Source organism: Sabethes cyaneus, chromosome 1, assembly GCF_943734655.1.
Source record: "Sabethes cyaneus chromosome 1, idSabCyanKW18_F2, whole genome shotgun sequence".
In the NCBI taxonomy this organism is placed as follows: Eukaryota; Metazoa; Arthropoda; class Insecta; order Diptera; family Culicidae; genus Sabethes; species Sabethes cyaneus.
Window position 1 is genome coordinate 48,826,274 of NC_071353.1, and position 19,530 is coordinate 48,845,803.

The 19,530-nt window shown below is 38.2% G+C and overlaps 1 protein-coding gene across 1 annotated transcript; it reads left to right on the top strand.

Moving 5' to 3' along the window:
* The first annotated feature begins 17,207 nt into the window (after positions 1–17,207).
* LOC128742692 (UPF0692 protein CG33108) lies at positions 17,208–19,374 on the top strand. Its single transcript, XM_053839134.1, has 4 exons — positions 17,208–17,284; positions 17,344–18,004; positions 18,079–18,175; positions 18,304–19,374. Exons 2-4 carry the CDS (start codon positions 17,418–17,420, stop codon positions 18,523–18,525), a joined length of 906 nt encoding a protein of 301 aa, XP_053695109.1. The 5' UTR covers positions 17,208–17,284; positions 17,344–17,417; the 3' UTR covers positions 18,526–19,374.
* The last annotated feature ends 156 nt before the right edge of the window (positions 19,375–19,530 follow it).

A 19,530-nucleotide genomic window follows, 5' to 3' on the forward strand; every position in this document is an offset into this window, starting at 1 on the left:
GTGGCGACGGTCCGTTATTGATCCTGCGCCGAATGAATTATGGTCCTACCTTTCTTCAAACCCCTCGAACACTAGCTGAACGTGCATCATCCTCGATAGCGCACATCTATCAGTGCGATGTTTACTCCGAAGTCTACGGTCTCTTCTTGATTCTCTGCTTAAAATAATTTTGGCTACTCTTTCGTCGGGCCTTCTAGACACGTGACCAGTCCAGCGCAGACTGCCACACTGTGCTTTCTTCATTATAACAGCATATTTGCATTCTTAAGATAGCTTGTGATTCATGCGTCTGCGGTACACTCCATTTTGGATTTTGCTAAATTTTACGCTAAAACCCCAAACATTCGTCGATCAGCTTCTTTTAGCGTCCATGATTCATGTCCGTAAAGGGCCACCGAGAGGATTAGTGTTCTCTAGAGCGTCTGTTTTACGCGAATTTACAAGCTACGGGACTTCAGCTGCAAAATGTAATGCCTGCGTAAAGGCCAATTCGCAGCTGTAATTAGTCGTTTTATTTTGCGACTTACATCGTTGTCACGAGTCACGAGCATACCAAAATACATATATTCAGTTCCTCTTCGACACCAACACCATTTGGATTTCCACGCCATGTACTTCGTCCCAATTTCTCAATAAATGACCTAAAGGCTTCTTTCGCTGCTCTACTTTTGATTTTGGTATATCGACGTTATCCGCAAAATCAAAAAGCACGTGAGGTCTCATCTGCTATTCTGACTCATAATTTTTACTTATCCAGCGTCACACGAATCAACGTAACTAGTCCTGTGGGAAAACCATGCCTAGCGTTAACTGTCACAGCTCGATTCGTTTGACTGAATCGTATGCCGCCTTGAAATCCATAAAAATATTATGAGTCTGCAAGCTGTACTCCCGGAACTCGTCAGTTACTAGACGCATGGTAAATATCTGATCCATCGTGAAGCGACCCTCATGAAAACCAGCTTGATACTCGCCAACGAAGAACTCAGCTAACGGACTCAGTCTAAACACAGAATAGGGAGAGCACCTTATAGGCAAAATTGAGTAACGTAATGCCTCGATAGTTTTTACTCTCATGTCGATGTCCGTTTTTAAAATTATGGGAAATGAGACCAATCAACCTTTCCTCCGATATTTATTTTCCTCCCATATTCTGTTCCTGACAATGAGGTGGTGAATTGTTTCGTACAGCTGCTCGCTCCCCGTTTTTAGAAATTCAGCCAGGATACCATCCTTTACAGCAACCTTACCGTTTTTAAGCTCACTGATTGCTCTTTTGACCTCCTCCTGTGTTGGTGGCTCCACAGTTTGGCCTTCGCTCAAAATTCTTATCCTGTAGCTGCTGATCTTCGTGTTTACTTCTCTATTCAACAGCGTCTGGAAATACTCTTCCACCTGGCTGCTACCGTCGTTTGGTCAGTAAGCAGGTTGCCAGCACTATCATTGCACATCACAGGCATGGCAAAATTCTTGCACCTGACCGTTTTGTGGAAACTCCGTGTGTCGTTGCTGACGAACCTCTCCTCTGGACTGGCGAGCACGTGTTCTTCGTACTGGCGTTTTTAGACGGTGGGTTCTTTTTTCCGCAGCTCTACCAGGATGAACCAAAAAGATTCGCGCAGAGTCTCGGGCATTCCTCACATTGAAAGCGTGTGAAGAAATTCTACAGAGGATTCGCACAGATTGCCTTGCTTATAGAAGCATGATTCTTATAGGAGAATCCAAGAGTTGAATCCCAGGGATAGCTATAACTCGGCATGGGAATCGCCTGCACTATGAACTGTTCTGTTTTGACGAGTAAGCTACTCATATATATTGAACTATTGACATCATATCATTTATCACGCAAATCAAATCAAATGATCACGCTGCGGCAGATCCTCCAAAAAGTCCATGAATAAAGAATTCAACGGACAATTATTTCATTGATTTCAAAGTTGCGTATGATACCATCGACCGTAAAATCATGGCTATTCTAACCTCGCAGGGGACTTTATCAACGTGATGGTTCCTCATGTGGGCTGTTCAACATGCCGTTACAGGATGTTATCAAAAAGCAACACACAGGCACATCCTTTAGCAAATCTAGTTAGTTCGTCTGTTTTCCCAATGAAATGGATATTGTCGATAGAACAGCATCTGGGGTGGTGGCTGAACAAACTAAAACTCAAAGCAGCGAAGATTGGGTTGAAGAAAAATGCGTCAAAACTAAAGTACCGTGAACCGCTAATATGACGCACATGCTAAAAGCTGGTAACTCGGTCCTAATAACGACTGAGTTTGTTTTGTTTCGAGCATCAAGCCGCTATGCTGCCCATTCTTCCGATACTCGAAACTCGACAGTGCCTGAGTCGAGTCGAGTTGCACGACATGACTTACAAAATAGAGCCCATATTCATTCGATTTACTGTCCTTGTAACGCTGATGTCTTTTGAGTAGATGTCTTTTTTTGTGTTAATTTACTATCATGAGAATATTGCAAACTGGGGCCCCTAATATCCCTTTGGCCCTTTGGCTCCCAGTCCGCCCCTGGTTATAGAGCATATTATTACAAGAAATTTTGCTGAAGCAGTAATCTTCTATCTCTGCAGCGAAGATAGAAAAATCTTATTTATTGTACCGTGAACGTACCATATTCTGCGCAGTTAATACATTTTTATGATTCTGCCGCTATTTTAAGTATTCTAGATTTAAATTAACAACGCGGATAGCAGCAACGTATAGTGCTACGGTCTATAATATCTGGTAAAAAATATGGGAATTATAAGTCGACCAACAATTGAGTATATTTTTTGTTTTGTAAACTTATCCACGGTGCCTAATTCTGCGCACTCTCTTGTCCATGTTCCTAATTCTGCGCATGTTTGCTCCTAATTCTGCGCACCCAAAAAGTGAAAATAAATACTCCTGACATGCTGTTTATGACTTTAGACGCTGAAAGCGCACCAAAAAATCCGGCATTAGCCATTACCATAATTAAATCTATGATTCGGTCTTCTTGTGCTGTCCGGGCGGCAAAGGAATATTGTTATCATTTTGATTGCCTCATTTTAAATATTTTATTCTCGATAACGTGAAAGACGAATTGATTTGGGTTTTCTGCATACTGAACATTACACTTTAGACACTTTTTACTAGTAATTGTGTTTTCATATAGAAACCACTTCCCCACGCTCTGACAGCCCCATGAGATTGGACATTAAAAAAATAGAAGACATGGTTTCATGAATTGACGCTCGTAGGTTCGGACCCCGAGACACAGCACAGGATTCCAATAAATGCAAGTTAAAGATTCTACTTGAATTTTCATGCCTCTATACCTCAGCCATTTGGGTGAGGTTGCGTATTCTTTCACGATTTCTTCGTAGGATACATTACTGCGCAGAATTTGGAACATGAATAAAAAATCTGTGCCTAAATCTGTGCATTATTGCACCGCATTTTTCTAAGGAAAACAATGCATACAATCACTCTTTTTGTCTAAAACGTGACTAAAATCAATTATTCTTTCTAATTATGCAGGGTAATTTGATGATTGCAAAGATTTTCGATCATAAATTTGTTAATTTTCTAGAAGGACAATCTTTTAGCGTTGGTGCTAACGATGATGTTTTCTGCCATATAAAATACTATCAGTTTGACGTTAAATTATTTCGCTCTCAAATATTATGGCCCGTTTGTGAATAATGACGTAATATTCAACAGACATTTATAAAAAAATAACGCAATGATCATAGTTATGCACAATGTTAAAAAATACTTATATAAAGAAAAATGCGCAGAATTAGGAGCTGCGCAGAATTAGGAGCGTTCACGGTATATGAATTTGTAAAATCAGTTGTTCTATTTTAGCTCTTTTTGTAACTATTGTACGACTTTTTCATGTACTACAAAATTGTACAAATAGTAAAAATACACAACTTTGCTAAATATAGTATACCTCTATATTTGCTTGTTTAGGAACTGTAGAACTTTGATTATAAAAAATACCCTAATTTTGACTCCGAAACTCGACCACCAGCAGACGGATTCATTTTAAACCTTTTACATTTGCTGATAGTTTTGCTGCATGCAGACACCATTTTTCCATATGAAGAAACAAGAGAAAATTCCAGTTGGGGCCAAATTTTGATACACCTCACATGCTGATTGCTTCGTTTCTGTGAAGGCAGTTTATGCTGATCTATTTTCCCAACAATTTAAAGTATTAATGCAATGAATAATTATGACATTTTGCTCATAGTAAGTTTATTCAAGAATATACGTTAGTTAAACAACGATTTGCAACTTTATAACAATATGGCGTTGAAAAACCTACACATGTTGTACAAAATACATAACTAGAATTCTTGAGACGGCGGACACAATCTACACCAGGCTAAAAACAGAGGCGAGAAGGATTGGGTTACAAATCAATGCGTCGAAAACTAAATATATGGTAGGAAGGGACTTCAGTGAAAACAACAGACAGTGACTATGAACTAGAAGTGGTTGATGAGTTCTATATTTGGGATCTCTGATCACCACCGACGGCGCCGACAATAATACAAGTAAGGAGATTTAACGATCCATTTAGACTGGAAGTCGAGACTACTTTTCCCTCCGCAAGACGTTTCGATCAGCGAGCATACGCTGAACAACTTTGCTTACGGAAGACATACGTTCACTTGACCTATTTAAGCGAAAGATGTTGCGAACTATTTTTGGCGGAGTACGAGTGAAAGTTGGGAGACTACGGTGGGCCGACCACGTCGCAAGGATGCCGGCCGACTGGGCAAAGGAGGACCTTCCCTGTATTCCGGCCCGACACTATTATAATCGCCCAGAATTTTGCTATTGAGCCAAGTTCTGGCGAGTGTAGTAGATTTGCCTCCTCCGGCACAAAAACAACATCGTTGATTTCGTACCATTCTATCACCAGTCAAATCCGGCCAAAACAGAGTGTCAGCTTTGTGGGACCGTAGAAAGGGCAGCAGGGGCTTCTGGAGGCATTCTTCTTTATCCCTTTAAGCCCGAGCCCTCACAATTGTGTAGGTGAGACATGACTACTTTTAAAAAATTTTCCTTTCTTTTCTAAACGTCGTACTTTTACATATATAGCGCCAATCTCTTGTGTAAACATCGTAACTCGTAAAAAAATAGAAAATAGCTGAAAAAAAGTTTTCTTTTGTTTTTGGATTAATTATTATCTAGTCTTCAAAATCTTGTGAAAACAGCAAAAAGTTTTATCTGTCGTATTTTCTTATTGGACCCGTATTTCGAAATTGCTTAGATAAAAAATTATTGGTAATTAGTATTTCTAATTGATATAATTAAAAATTTACGCGAAATAACTTTTATAACTTACTTATGCACATTGTTTTTCATACCTACACAATTGTGTAGGTTCGGCCTTATTACATACCTTCTTTAAGGCGGAACCGAAAGTGGCTCACGTTATTGTATTTGTGCGACAAACACTGTACTGTACATTTCATGTGTTCGTTAAAAACCTAAACGTTTATTTGAATATTGCATTAGTATTGGTAAAATATGTCAAATAGCGGAGCTTGCAAACATAAACAGCTGATTCTCAGCCAACCGCACTGACTACAAACATCCCAAAAAAGGGTTTGTTTTCTTTATCAAGGCATTCCGATTCAATCAAAATTAACAGCAGCAACTGAATATAGCGCAGGATCACTAGGATGTTTAATTAATCCGCTTGCATCGGATTGCGTTTTTGATTCCTGCGTTTGCGTTTTGTTTGTTTATTTCACTCTAAGCTCACCGATGCGGCGAAAGTTGAAAGCTCATTAAAAGCTCATTGATGTGACGAAAGTTTGATACTGTGTTGCTGCTTTTTCGGAAATCGCTAGTTCAGCGAAATATGTGCGTAACCAAATATCTATTAACTAATTCCAAATCATACATTGGTCGCTTTTATGAACACGTAATGATCGATATTTTCAGTTAAATTTATTTTCCATTAGCAATTATGTTTTGCTGGGCATTTATTGATACACAGCAGATAAATTGAATTACAAGTTTTAGGAAATTATAACAGCGCTGGAAGCACTGATTACGTGGCGAAAGCGTGCTCTGCCAATACAGATGCATTTTTAAGGCGCAAAACAATACATGCTTCGAATGGTAGCCATTTATCCAGCCATCTTTGAGCCACTTTCGGTTTCCCCTTAACCTTTACGTTCCCGCCGGGACTTAAAAAATTAGTGTACTTGCCGTTACACTTTTGACTCCATCTATTTTTTGATCGATTTTTATACAAGTTGTCTTCAAAGATTCACCTTAGATTGACCTTCAATGAAAAAATATATTAGCAAATTTTGGATCCATTTTCCCAGAGATATTCCAGATCGCAGTGGGATTATTTTTTCACGTCATAAGTAATAAACGAAATAAAACGAAATTTACTGCTACCATCTCATTTTGAGTCAGTAAGAATAAATACATTATACTGTAAAGCATTTGTTCATGCTGCACATTACGGAACCTCCGTTTAGAGTACTACCAGAACCTAAAACTGGTCATTTATAAATTGTAAAATAATAAATAAGTGTGGTAAATGATGTATTCAACTACGGTATTTTCTAAGACAAATTCTCGGATCAACATTTGAATGTTTTAAGCCAATCTGGACATTCCGGTATATCTGTTGTATTAAGATTAGTAAAAACTTAACTTGCAAAAAGTTGCGCGTATTTCCACAGCTACGTAGCGACCGTTCCGCTGCTTCAGAAGCTGAAATTTATGAGCCTCGAAGCGATGATTTCGCTCTAAACTAAACGGGGTCAACCCTAATCAATTCTGTGGACTTCTTTACACAAAATAATTAGGTTTTTCATGTTTTGTTTTATCAAAACCTGGCTTGGTATAGTACAAAAATGGTAAAAAATGTTAAAAATAGGGGAAAATGAGCAAAATGGGGCACTTCCCGATGACAAACAGAAAAGCGGTGGGCACCATGCGATTCTCCGGAAAATTTTACATAAGATTACCTACATTTTATCAGCCTGCAGGCCATATCTTAATTGCATCCGTTTTTTCGGCACGTTTTTGGCCATAGTGCAATGGTATAAGATAAGGCCGAACCCACACAATTGTGTAGGTTGCTAAATTTAGCAAACATTTATTGCAATGTGTAGAATATACTAGTTTTGGTATCTCGAGCGATAAAAAAAATTTATATTGATCCAAAAACCAAAAATATCGTAACTAAAACCCTCCGTTATATATCTGGCTGTTGATGGTGCCGGTCGTTATGCACGGCTTGCTGAATTTGCTGTACCCACAGATCGCCTGTCACACCAAGTACCTACTTCTTGGCAAATTTGTCAAGCTTCTTCCTCCGGAGCTTGGCGTCCGCATCCCTCTTACATTTGGGAAGGTTTATCTAACGCGTCCATAAAAATGCATCCGTTATACTTAGTCAAAACTTGTTCGTACAGGTTCCTTGCAGTTGCACGCTTACTTCACCATTTTTGATCGTCATCTTTTATCCAAACTGCTAAAGCATTACATCAAAATTACTTTTCTACTTTAAAATCTTTTGGTTCGATAACAAAAACCTACTACCCCAACACACAATACTTTCAATTGCTATTTTCGCACATAATTGTACATATTTGACAGCATTACACTACATAGCGTGTGAGTACGGATGTGTGTATGTCTGCATGTGAGTGAGCAAAATAACAAATGCACACCATCAATTTGTTTGAATAATTCACCTTTGACTTTACCGCAAGCCGCTTTGTCTGATCTACGCACCGTTGCATAATGTTGCAAAGGACGGGAGGAATATGTAGCGCGTCGACACGGAGTGATGCGCTTTGCAATGAACTGTTTCTGTCCCCCGTATTTTAAAAGCATCGTTGGCGTTGGCAACGTGCGTATATGCCGTAAAATTGAACATAAATCAGACAATCGACAAATTTATGCTCCATAGTGGAATTGTTGAGAGCAGCGGAGCACGCAGGAGCAGTTGCGGCGACGATCATCTCCTCCCGGGTTCGCTCATAGCAATCAAGTGTGTGGCGGTTTTTCCACTCGGACCGCAGGCGGAAAGTGGATAACTCACCATTATGAACATGAAACAGTGAAGCATAGTTGAAGCAGATTGCTACGGTCGAAATAAATAAATGAATTAATTGCACGAAACCATTAAAAATAACGCATTCAGTGGTGCAGTGACAGGAAAGTGTGTATCCATTGGATAATTGGTGCTGTGATTTATATTTTATTTCCATTTGAAATTCTGGCAATTGGATCGATAGAATTCAATTATTCAATCGGGCATAATGCTGCAATCGAAGGCTCACGTCTGATTCTGCAACCATAAATATTGGATTCACAGTTAAATTGCAATTTTCAAGCTAATGTCAAATCAATGGTCATTATGCAACAGATACGGTTTGTTTTCGCTTCGTTTTGTTTATTGCTAGTTTTTGGTGTTGAATTCTCATGATATTGTTCCGTAGTGCAAAAACCAAAAATTGCTTACATGTATGGACAAGGTAAACAAGAGTTTTTCTGCGGAAGGTTTGAAAGAAACATATATGGAAGATGATTTGCGGCTCGCTCTGCATATTCTACTTCCGAAGCTTCCGAACCAGCATTCTTTGTCAATAGAATTTGTTGCTTTCTTGAATATTATTTTAACAATTATAGTTTTAACCAATTGAGTAGGGTTATGCCAAAGGAACAAGAATAACCATGGATTTTTTTTATTGAGACTGCCGAATTTCGCATTCAGCTCTGAATACTGGTTAATAAAAAGAACAATTCTGACGTACGGCTACGTCTTTCTGGAAGGTACCTGGTATAAAAAGTCATTCCAAAAAATCTGTCTCGAAAAATCAGGTCAGGTTTTGAACGCGGGTTTCTGATCGATTTTCAATACTTTTGCATTAATCTATCGGAAAATCTTGTCCGAGTCGACGCAAATGAAGAAAGATATTGATTCTTGAGGTTGCACTACTGAAAAAGTAAAATAATGAAGCATTATCCAACTGTAAATCCTCGCTTCGTGATTGGTTGGAAAACACCATCAAAGTTCGTGTGTTAGAAAAAAAGCGATAGTATCTCCCCGCCTCAATAGGTCGAAGATTCTATATGTTCTGCCAATCTGATATCTGATATCTGTATTAGAGAAATGCACCAGAAAAAGTGACAAAACTTCCTCATCCCTACAGGTAGCATATTCTTTACGAATTAGGACAATTTGACTAATTTGATGTCACTGCTTGAAAAGTACACGTAAAATTTCTTCACTGGGAGTTACGTGACTTTCAGTTGAACATTGTTGGAAAACACAATAACATCTACCGTTCTGATTCAAACTTCGAACACTTGAGCTATGCTGAAACTTTCTTCAAAGTAAAATGTTCGAAAACATCTTTATCCTACCCCCATAAATGGTTTAATAGCATGACAATTGATTCAAACTTCGAACACTTCCATGGTCGACATTCAAAGCTCGAATATTTCGGTCTTATCATCGAACACTTGTATTAACTTCACTAGGTATTAATGTTTTAGTGTCACTAAACTTAACGACAAGGTCGTCAGAGTACATATATGGCAGTCAGTATGGCACCGAATATCCCTTCCCTTCCCTTCTTCAGTGTGCCAACGTGCTTCCAGAGACCCGGGAAACCATCACAAAAAATAAAATCAGTTCAACTAACCTGCTCGCCGTAATAAGGTCTTGCAACTCAAAGCACTAAACATTGCATTCTGCATTGCATTGCATTAACTTTTTAGGGCATAAATTACACTAAATATTAATTAAAATTCGTCACTATATTTTCACTTTTTCGCCGTCGATTTTTCAATATTTTTTTTCGGCCGTTCCATTTGTCACATCACTTGCGAAACTTAACTTGAGGTACAGCAAACTTTAATTTACCATCCAAACAGTGAGGCTTATACAAATTTGAAAAAAAGTTTATGTCGCCCCCCTCCCTTTAAAAGTTTTCGAAATGTGAAGGGGTGAAAAAATAAAGTGTAATATTAGTACGTTGCATTCTTTAGTGATAAGGAGATTTTTCACAGTTCAATGGGTTTACATCTCTAAATTATTCAATATGTGCAAAGTTATAGTAATCATCTCGTTAGTCGTGATCAACTTTCTTTCACCAACTAAGCTTTCTGATTCCTGCTGCAGGTCACAGGCAACTAATGTGCTTCACCCGTCGAAAATTGGGATGCTTGCAATCAGACTTTCGGTTTGATTTACTTTAATTTTTGTTCTATTTTAATTCAACTTGTTTTAAAAGAACCGAATTAGATTTTGGCAACAATCAATTAAACAATATATTAGTGAAATTTGGTACCGCTTTTGACGGAGATATTCCAAAGTAATTACCCTAATTTTGGATGTTGATGATAGGGATGGGAACTATCATTAAAAATCGTTACTGATAACTATCAGTAGTTTCAGTACGTTACTGATAACTATCATCAGTAAATATCAGTAATTTTACCCATCACGGCATTGTACGAAAAAAATAGGCAATTGTAATAACTGCATTATTCATTGTAATTTTACATTGTAATTTATCAGGTGGACTTCGTGGGGACTCACGCATCTACCGAGCAGATTTTTTCCATCCGACAGATCTTGCAGAAATGTTGAGGGTACATCGTGTCCTCGGATCACATCTTTATCGATTTCAAAGCAACATACGATACAGTCCATCGCGACCAGCTATGGTACATAATGCACGATACCGGTTTGCCGTGCTTCGCACGTCCGCGGGACACACTCGAGTCCCTTCGAGACTCGTCGAGGGTTGGGACAAGGTGACAGGTTATCCAGTATGCTGTTCAACATTACTCTTGAGGCGGTGTTCCGATCAGCGAGTATCGAAACGAGAGGCATGATTTTCATCAAGGGTAGAAATATATGAATCACGACATACTTTCACTGCTTGAGAATCCCAGAGACTCCCATCTATATCTGACGAAAGTCGGTAGGCTACAGTGGGCCGGGCACGTCGTAAGGATGCCGAACGACAGAGCAACAGACAGACAGTCAGACAGACAACAGTTCTTTTCAACAACCCCACCAGCACCGGAAACACGAAGACTCAACATGCAAGATGGCTTGACCAAGTCGAAAGTGATTTGTGACTTTTGAGACGACTGGGAAACTTGCGACGAATGGCCCAAGATCGAGTTAAATAGAGACGACTGCTTGAAACAGCACGAGCCATGAGTCATGAGGTGGCAATTGTCACCTAGGTGACTCGCTTCGTCACCTAGCTAACACGGTTTGTCACTTAAGCTACAAGGGTTTGTTACCTAGGTGACATTTTTTTCCAGTATGTCAAAATAGATTATCTAAATTGTTATTTTGAATTCATCCAATTTTATACTGCACGTTAATCCACTGCTTTCAAAGAATACGGTTTGATAGCAATATCGTCTTGATTTCTAAGTGATCAATTTCACCCGAAAATGTAAATTTTTCTGTTGAGAACAAAATTTAGTTGTGTCTCAAGCGGGGTATGCTGCTGAAAAGTAATGGGTAAAAAGATAGGACAAGAAATCGATTTCTTCTAAGATTTCTTAACCCCTAAATGCGCAATGTTGCTTTAAAACAACATAGTGAAAAACATCCCCAAAGTAAATTATGTTTAGCGCCTTTAGATAGGGTAAAGAACTAGTTTTAAGCAGTCTAAGCGGGTCACTGATTGTTTTACCTTATTACAAGCGATGGGTTGACTAAGTGGGGGATATCAGCATACCAATCTTCTTGCTATCTTTAGTTCTTCAAGCTGTTACCATTGGAAGACACTATTGTTGAGCTAAACTTTTGATTTTTCGCTTTAAAAGTTGGAGCGATGGAACTAATTTTGAACAGACCGAACCCATTTTCACCCGCAAGGTGCTTTTTTAAGCAATCCTGAAATCTGATTTTTTTTACGTCCCCTTAAAAAATCCCTCGAACTTTTCCCCCTATTCAGTAAGTTCGCGTTCCTATCCGCGACCTACTAATCGGCATCTGATGCGCAATCGGCATAGCGTATCGGCATAGATGCGTAAAATGCCATCTGTATAAATTGTTTATCGGGGCATACACTCACCGCACCGTTCGGCAAACGGTATTCGTCGTCTCTTTTATTCTCTGGTGTTCTTATGGGAAACTGCGAGTTTGACGTCTCACTCGCTGTTCATAAGGATGGTGGGAGAACAAAAGAGGTAAGCATATAGCAGTACAAACAGTACAAACGACCCGACTCAGAACAGTGTTGTCAAAGCAAATAACATTGAAACACATCGTTGCTTTATTAAATCACTGAGAAAATCTTCGAAAATTATCGAAAAAGCTGTCTTTTATGTTGTTTTTAATAAAGAAAAATTAATTATGAACATACATTTCTCTTGAAAGTATTGTACCACGTTTTCACCATAGGAGGTTTCAGTTAATTTCAAACTTAAAATTCTTATTTCCAGAACCGAAACAGTGTCTTGGCAACACGATAGTTCATCAGTTGTGCTGCAGCTGCTGCTACTGGTGAACAGGTTCCGTCAATTCAGAATTTGTTTTCAGTTTTGTTAGAAAATAATAAAACTTTCGGCTAGTGACAAAGCCTTAGATAATAGAAAAAAAGAGAGTGAATAATATGGTATGTGACAATTGAGTGCTTGACTTTTAGAGTGGTTGTAATCAGTGCTGAAAAATGTGATGGATTCGTTAGTAGCGAGGTGGCGATTGCCTTCAGCAGCTGAAAAATGTACGTTTTTGGACAACAATTTTTAATTCATCATATTTCTTGTCGGAAACCCAATAAATTGTGTTTGTGTGAATCAAATGTATGGTTAAGTGATTTGTGAAGATGATCCTATCAAAAGATTTTGAAAATATGAATAAAAAAGTGCATTTTCGGCTCATTTATGTTCAACTGATTAAAATAGGTGACACTGCTTAACTCGTTCCTTACTCTAAGTAAGTTTTTTTTAAATGAATTTTTTCAGCGTGCGCATTAGGCGTTTTTGACAAGCTATCGCCCGCTTAGAGGCGCTGCATAAAAAAAGTGATGAAAAGTAAAATCGCTGTCAAACTCCATACATTTTTGAAAAAACTGAAATAAAATGCATTTTTTGATTAACCCTTTCAATTGTCAGGATTTTAGATAGCGAAATATTGGAAGAAATTTGTTTATCTACGTTAATGTTAGTGAAAATATTCGAATTAATTAACTTTATGGCAGAAAAATGTTAATGTTTGATTTTGTACCGCATAAAACAAAAGTACATAGAGTCAGCTGTAAAGTTTACATATCCTGGATAGAGAATCACCAATTATTTTCAGTCTTCAGCGTTTTCCAATGTGTTTTTAAGTGCTAACGGATTTATTTTTTTGATTAGCATCATCTGCACCAAGAACCAAACATATAACCTATCAGCTCGTAACCATAAATACACTTGCGAAGCTCTAATAATCTCCCGAAGCAGGAACAATATATATCAAATGAAAGGTAATGCTTTTTCTTACCTCTATTATCCATTTTCATCATTCCCACTTTTGGTAATTCAATAAAATATTACATTTAAAGTCGAGTTCCATATAGGTGCCAGCAAGCATTTTGGGTTCAAAAATGGGGGCCTGCACAGGCTCCGGAGTCTACGGACCCGGCATCAGGGAAACTATCTCATTAGGAAAGTGGCCCACCGTTTTTCAAGCAGAAGTATATGCCATATACATCTGTGCGACAATATGCTTGAAACGAAAGTACAGGCATGTGAAAATCGGTATCTTCACGGACAGCCAAGCAGCACTACTGGCTCTCAAGTCCGCCAAATGCGTGTCCAAATTAGTTTGGGAGTGCAGCACAGCATTGAGGGAACTCTCCCGCCAAAACAAAGTTTTATTACTTTGGGTGCCCGGTCACTGCGGAATCGAGGGCAATGAATTTGCTGACAACCTAGCAAGACAAGGATCAGCTCAGCAATTTATTGGTCCTGAACCGTTTCTGGGCACCTCCACATCCGCCGTGAAAGGCGAACTGATGACATGGGAAAAGCTAGAAATAGCATCCCGTTGGAATCAAACACAGGGTTGTAGACAAGCTAAACAGTTTATCTACCCAAACCCTGCAGTAGCTAAAAAACTACTCCATTTAACTCGTAGTGAACTACGCACGATCACGGGACTCCTAACAGGACACAGCCCCGCTCTTTATCATTTAAAGAATATCGGCAAGGTATCATCTGACACCTGCCGCTTTTGTAACTCTGAACCTGAAAGTTCAGCGCATCTGCTCTGCTATTGCGGAGCTCTTGCATTATCAAGGCACAACTTCTTAGGAAGTTTCCTTCTTACTCCATATCAGGTATGGAGCCTAAATCCCAAAACGGTCATTGGCTTTATAAACCATGTAGTACCGAATTGGGGCACAGGATTACAACTATTCCGCTCAACTCCATCAATGGGTATGAGCGATCCGTAAACTGTGTACAGCAATCGGGGCCTGCCACAAAAGACGATCATTAAGACTGTCGCAGTGGCCTTTTAACCCAATGCCCTTCTGGCATACAAAAAAAAAGTATTTTGGGAATTGCACTTTTTTTGTAGTTCCAATAATCACAACCAGGTAGCGAACGGTTGCTCTTAGTTTTGCTCGAATTCGCCTTTTAAGGGTTAAGCAGTACGCACCTCATAAGAAACTTAAGAAACATTATTTCACGTTCAGATGGCGCAGTTTTGTACGCAAGTGAATTAAAACGTCACTTTTCCTAACGGAATAATTAGAGTGACTATATACAGAGTGGCGACAATGTCAAAATTGGAATGATAATTATCTGTCAGTGCCATTCCAATCGAGCAGACGACCTACACTCTTAAATGATTCTACCTGTAAATAGGTCGGATTTAGTTAAAGCTAGGTTGAAACTACTCAAAATGCCCTTAAAGTGTACAAACTCAAACTTTGGGTAAAAATTTCAACCAATTTTGGCTACTTGCTACCGATAATTGAATTATTCTCTATGACAAATAACGCAATTTTAAGTTCCTACTACCAATTTTTTGGTTGAAAAACTACTCAAAATCTGAGTTTGTACACTTTAAGGGCATTTTGAGTAGTTTCAACCTAACTTTAACTAAATCCGACCAATTTACAAGTAGAATCATTTAAGAGTGTATCCAACGCGTATGCAGGAAAGAAAGAAAAACCTTGGAAAAACCGTATTGCATACATTTGGGATGACTTGTCGCCACTCTGTATATAGTCACTCTAGGAATAATATCCGGTGCAATTATTATACCACAAGAAAAAATGACAGGTGGTTGCTTGTATTGGAGTTGTCAAAATTTCTTCGGTAAATTCGCGTTGACGGCATTAAACGATCTCTTGCACACTCATAGAAATGCCCGTATGTACGTGTGGGTGAAAATCTACTAAAATGTTTCGATCTCTTGCGCTCTTTAACAAATTCTTATTCCGCTTCACCCCTATAGTAAACTTTTGGAGGTGGCAGCAGCTTACGTTCGTCAACGCGAATAGCAAGATTTTTTCTTGAGCTGTTTTCTTTTCAGCAGCGTACCCCGCTTAAAATAAAACAATTTATAAGATGTACATGCCACTGTCGTGTAACCAGCACTACGGTATGTTCTTATTTGAAAATTAAATAATGTTCTTAAATATGTTCCCGGGAACAACACTAAGCATAGCACGAAGATAAAAATTGTGGTTGTTCCTTGGGCAATTCTATTGCATGAAATAGGAACCAAAATATGAATAAAATTTGAATTTGAGACACTTTTACAATAAATTTACTATAAGTTTCAATGTCCACAATAAAAGCTGTTGTAGACGTGTTGTTTCTACTACAAAATTTAATGTAATTTTTTTTCGAGTTTCTATTAAAGGATATGGATTTAAAAATACGATCAATTTCACCCGGATTCACGGTACAAGCAGTTGATCAGTTGCTAATCAAAGCTACTCGTTTTGTGGATTCTGATATCTTATTCTTATTCTGATATACCGTTCTAATTCAAACTTCGAACACTTAAGCTACGCTGAAACTTTCTTCAAAGAAAAATGTTCGAAACATCTTTATTCTACTGCCATAAATGGTTTAATAGAACGACAATTTAATTTAATTATTATCGTGTTAAAATGTTAAAAATGAGGATAAAATGTTAATTTACATTGAAAACATTAAAAAACTGCTGTTCGGTTTTGATTCAAACTGCGAACATTTTCATGATCGACATTCAAAGCTCGAATATTTCAGTCTCAGACATCGAACACTTGTATTACTTTGAAAAATATTCATGTCTTTAGTGTCATTCAACTTAAATAAGTGAAATTTCCTCTTTTTTCTAAACACTGTCTTTTTAAATCCACCTAACAGTATGATTTAAATTTTTCACACAATAATTAGTTTCAATCCGTATTTCTGTAGTCAATTGCTAATATTTTCAAACTCCATGTACCACATCTAAAGCAAGTTAACTTTGTACAGGTTTACAATGCAGATAATTCATTTTCCCGCAGGAAAATCCGGAAAAACCGGATATTATTCGTGGGTGTTCGAAGTTTGAATCACACCTCAAAACGTGATTCAAACTTCGAACACTTTTTATTTATTCAATATCTTTGAAATAATGCATGAAATATTGTATTTTAACTATGCTTTAGTACATATATATCTTGCACTTACCTAATAATCGCGAAATAGGAAGGTAAATGTTTTAAAATTGGTAAAATAATGAAAATGAAAAAACAGCCACCTTTGCACGAAACGCTAAACGTATGCGAATGAAGGTAAAATCTGAGTTCCCACCTTTTTCCAGCGCCTGCTGATTTCTTACAAGGAGTCCTACAGTTCAATGTCATGCCTCACCGGATAGAGGACATTCTAACAAACACGGTGGTGTACAATAAGCATAATATTTTATCAAATTAGCGATACTAACGAGCATTTTATTCTGAAGTGTTCGAAGTTTGGGACTGTTCTAAGTTTGAATCAAAACGGTATTCTTATTATTTGTATCTTATTCTGATGTTTACGAATCCTCAAGCGCTAGAAGGACTTAACGTGAGTTGCAAAGCTTTACCGTAGTAAATTTCCAACCCGTGATGTGGCGCTAGTAGTACGTATCTTTCACTTATTTTCTACAAGATGGCGCAAGTGAGCCTCAAAAGCTTTCCTTATTTACATTTTAGTTCTATTTTTGACAATCCTTTGTTCGAAAAAAAATATGCCATTCATTCAACCATAGTAATCTAGGCAATATCAAACCTGTTGCAGCTGCTTTTTCACGGTAAGATAAAAGATTTCTGATTCGATTAACCATGCTTTTCGACTAATTTTATTTTGCAGTTCATCCCCTATTCGAAGAGCACCGGCACTCTGTCCAATATTCCTTCACTATCGAAATTTCCATTCTAATCTGTATGTCGAATTCACCATTTCTGTCGCCGCCTTCTCCCCCACCACATCCTGCACAAGCTACAACCTCAGCAGCAACTGAAACGACGATCAATGTTCCGTTGGTCGAGCTGAAATGTGATCTAGTTAATAATAATGACAGCAATAGTAAGAGCAACCCCAAGTTTATTCAACAACAATCGCTGACGTTCGATAGCTCAGGTGAGTGTATTTGGGCCACCCAGTATCCAGAGATCCAAAAAGCATGCTACCTACGACGTGTTTGTCAATTTGCCCCGCCCAAAGAACTGCGCGTACAAAACGTTACATCCATCCTGCAGATGGGACCGACCTGTGGTCTCACCGCACTCAGTATGCTCTTCGAGGGATCGCCATCAACCAAAAATTTTCTCGAAATGGCAGTTGAAAAGGGTTATTCAAACAACGGCGAAATGTTCAGCGCGAAACAGCTCAACGATCTGCTAGCAACCGCTTTAGACGACAATCGCCACTTGGTTGAATACACACCGGTGACACACGCCCTAGTGGGGGGCGATATGGACGACCCAAACATCAGAATGCAACTACGGTTGGGGTCAATGTTTATCGTGCCGTATCCTTTTGACAAACAGTGGCAAAACAGTTAAAACAAACATTTTCTATTTTCCTTAAGGTATTCTAATGTAGATACGATCCCGATAGAGATCACACACCAACCTTGAACAGAGGGCACAAGGCTCACTGGGCTCTCATCGTGGGATACTTAGTAGATCAGTTTGACGATGTAAGAAAACAAATTCCATACAAACACTTTCAAAATATCAGTTATATCTAACAGAATATTTGACAGTATTGTGTCGGAAAAAAATGTTACAACTTTTTATCGTCTAACCGGTATATAATATATTTCAGTTCTATGTCTTTGCCCGCCATGGAAAAACAAGGAATCTCGCACTGTGGCCTCTGAAAGATTTGGCACGCAGCAATGCCAATCTAGTCGAATTTTGCCAGCCTGTCGGTTATCCCGGTGAAGTTTTCGTACTTCCCGAAGGTGGAATCGGTGGCCGAAACGGGCTGCGCTGCAAGTTTATACTGGTACAACACTACAAGGCGAAGGAAGAAATTGTTTTATAACATCCTCAACGAACGTTGGATTGGATTACTTTGGCGGTATGTAGATGATTGCCCCTAACCTTTGACCGGCGAACAAGTTTTCATCAAACATCAGAGGTTTTATTAAGGTTTAAGGAAATTAGTAGACATCATCCATATGTTTGATCTCTGTTGATATGCATAGAATTGAACTGTCGCTAATGCAATCCATTTCACCGAAACACAATGTGCCGAAGCGCTGAGTAAAATAGAGAACGAATTTTTAGTAGCAGAAAACAATCCCTTATACACAATCGTAGACATTTTTGTTTTTGAAATCGCAAAAAATACCTACACCAAATGCAGTTTTTTTTTTTTTTTTTTTTTTTTTTGAAATTTTGGAGACATTGCAGTGATATTCATTGAGATTCTCAGATATCAAACACACAAAATATGAGCTAATCCTATGTACATAACTCCTTTAAACTACTGTCAAGGTAAAGCTGGCAAAGAGAAGCAAAATCATCCGCCCTTATCTTATATATTTGATTATATTTAAGTGAGAATATATGTTCCTACTAGTAACATCAGCGGCATTCTGATTTTATTATATTTATTCGGTTATGACATCTGCTAATATTAACGATGTAACATTGCCAAACCATAGATGATTTTAATTTATATTTATTTAAAATACATATCAGCTAGATTGAGGCAATTCAAAACGACGCATATTGCTTGAAAACTCCTGTCTTGCCTTCGACGGGTTTCAAAACAGTATTCGTTATAGTCAACTTACGGGGAACGTATATTCTTATCTGTTTGGTTTAATTTTATTGAAATTTCATTTTAGATTTACTGTTGACAATATTTACAACATTAAATTGATTGACTTGGATTAAAGGTTTATGTCTTGATTTTTTAATATCACATCCCGCATTGGAAACTTCAGCCAGGTTTTAATCAATTGCAGATACTTTTGCTCTCATTTTTGCTGCGATAGGCAAAGTTAAAGTCGTCATAAATCAATTGAAAACCAAAAAAGTA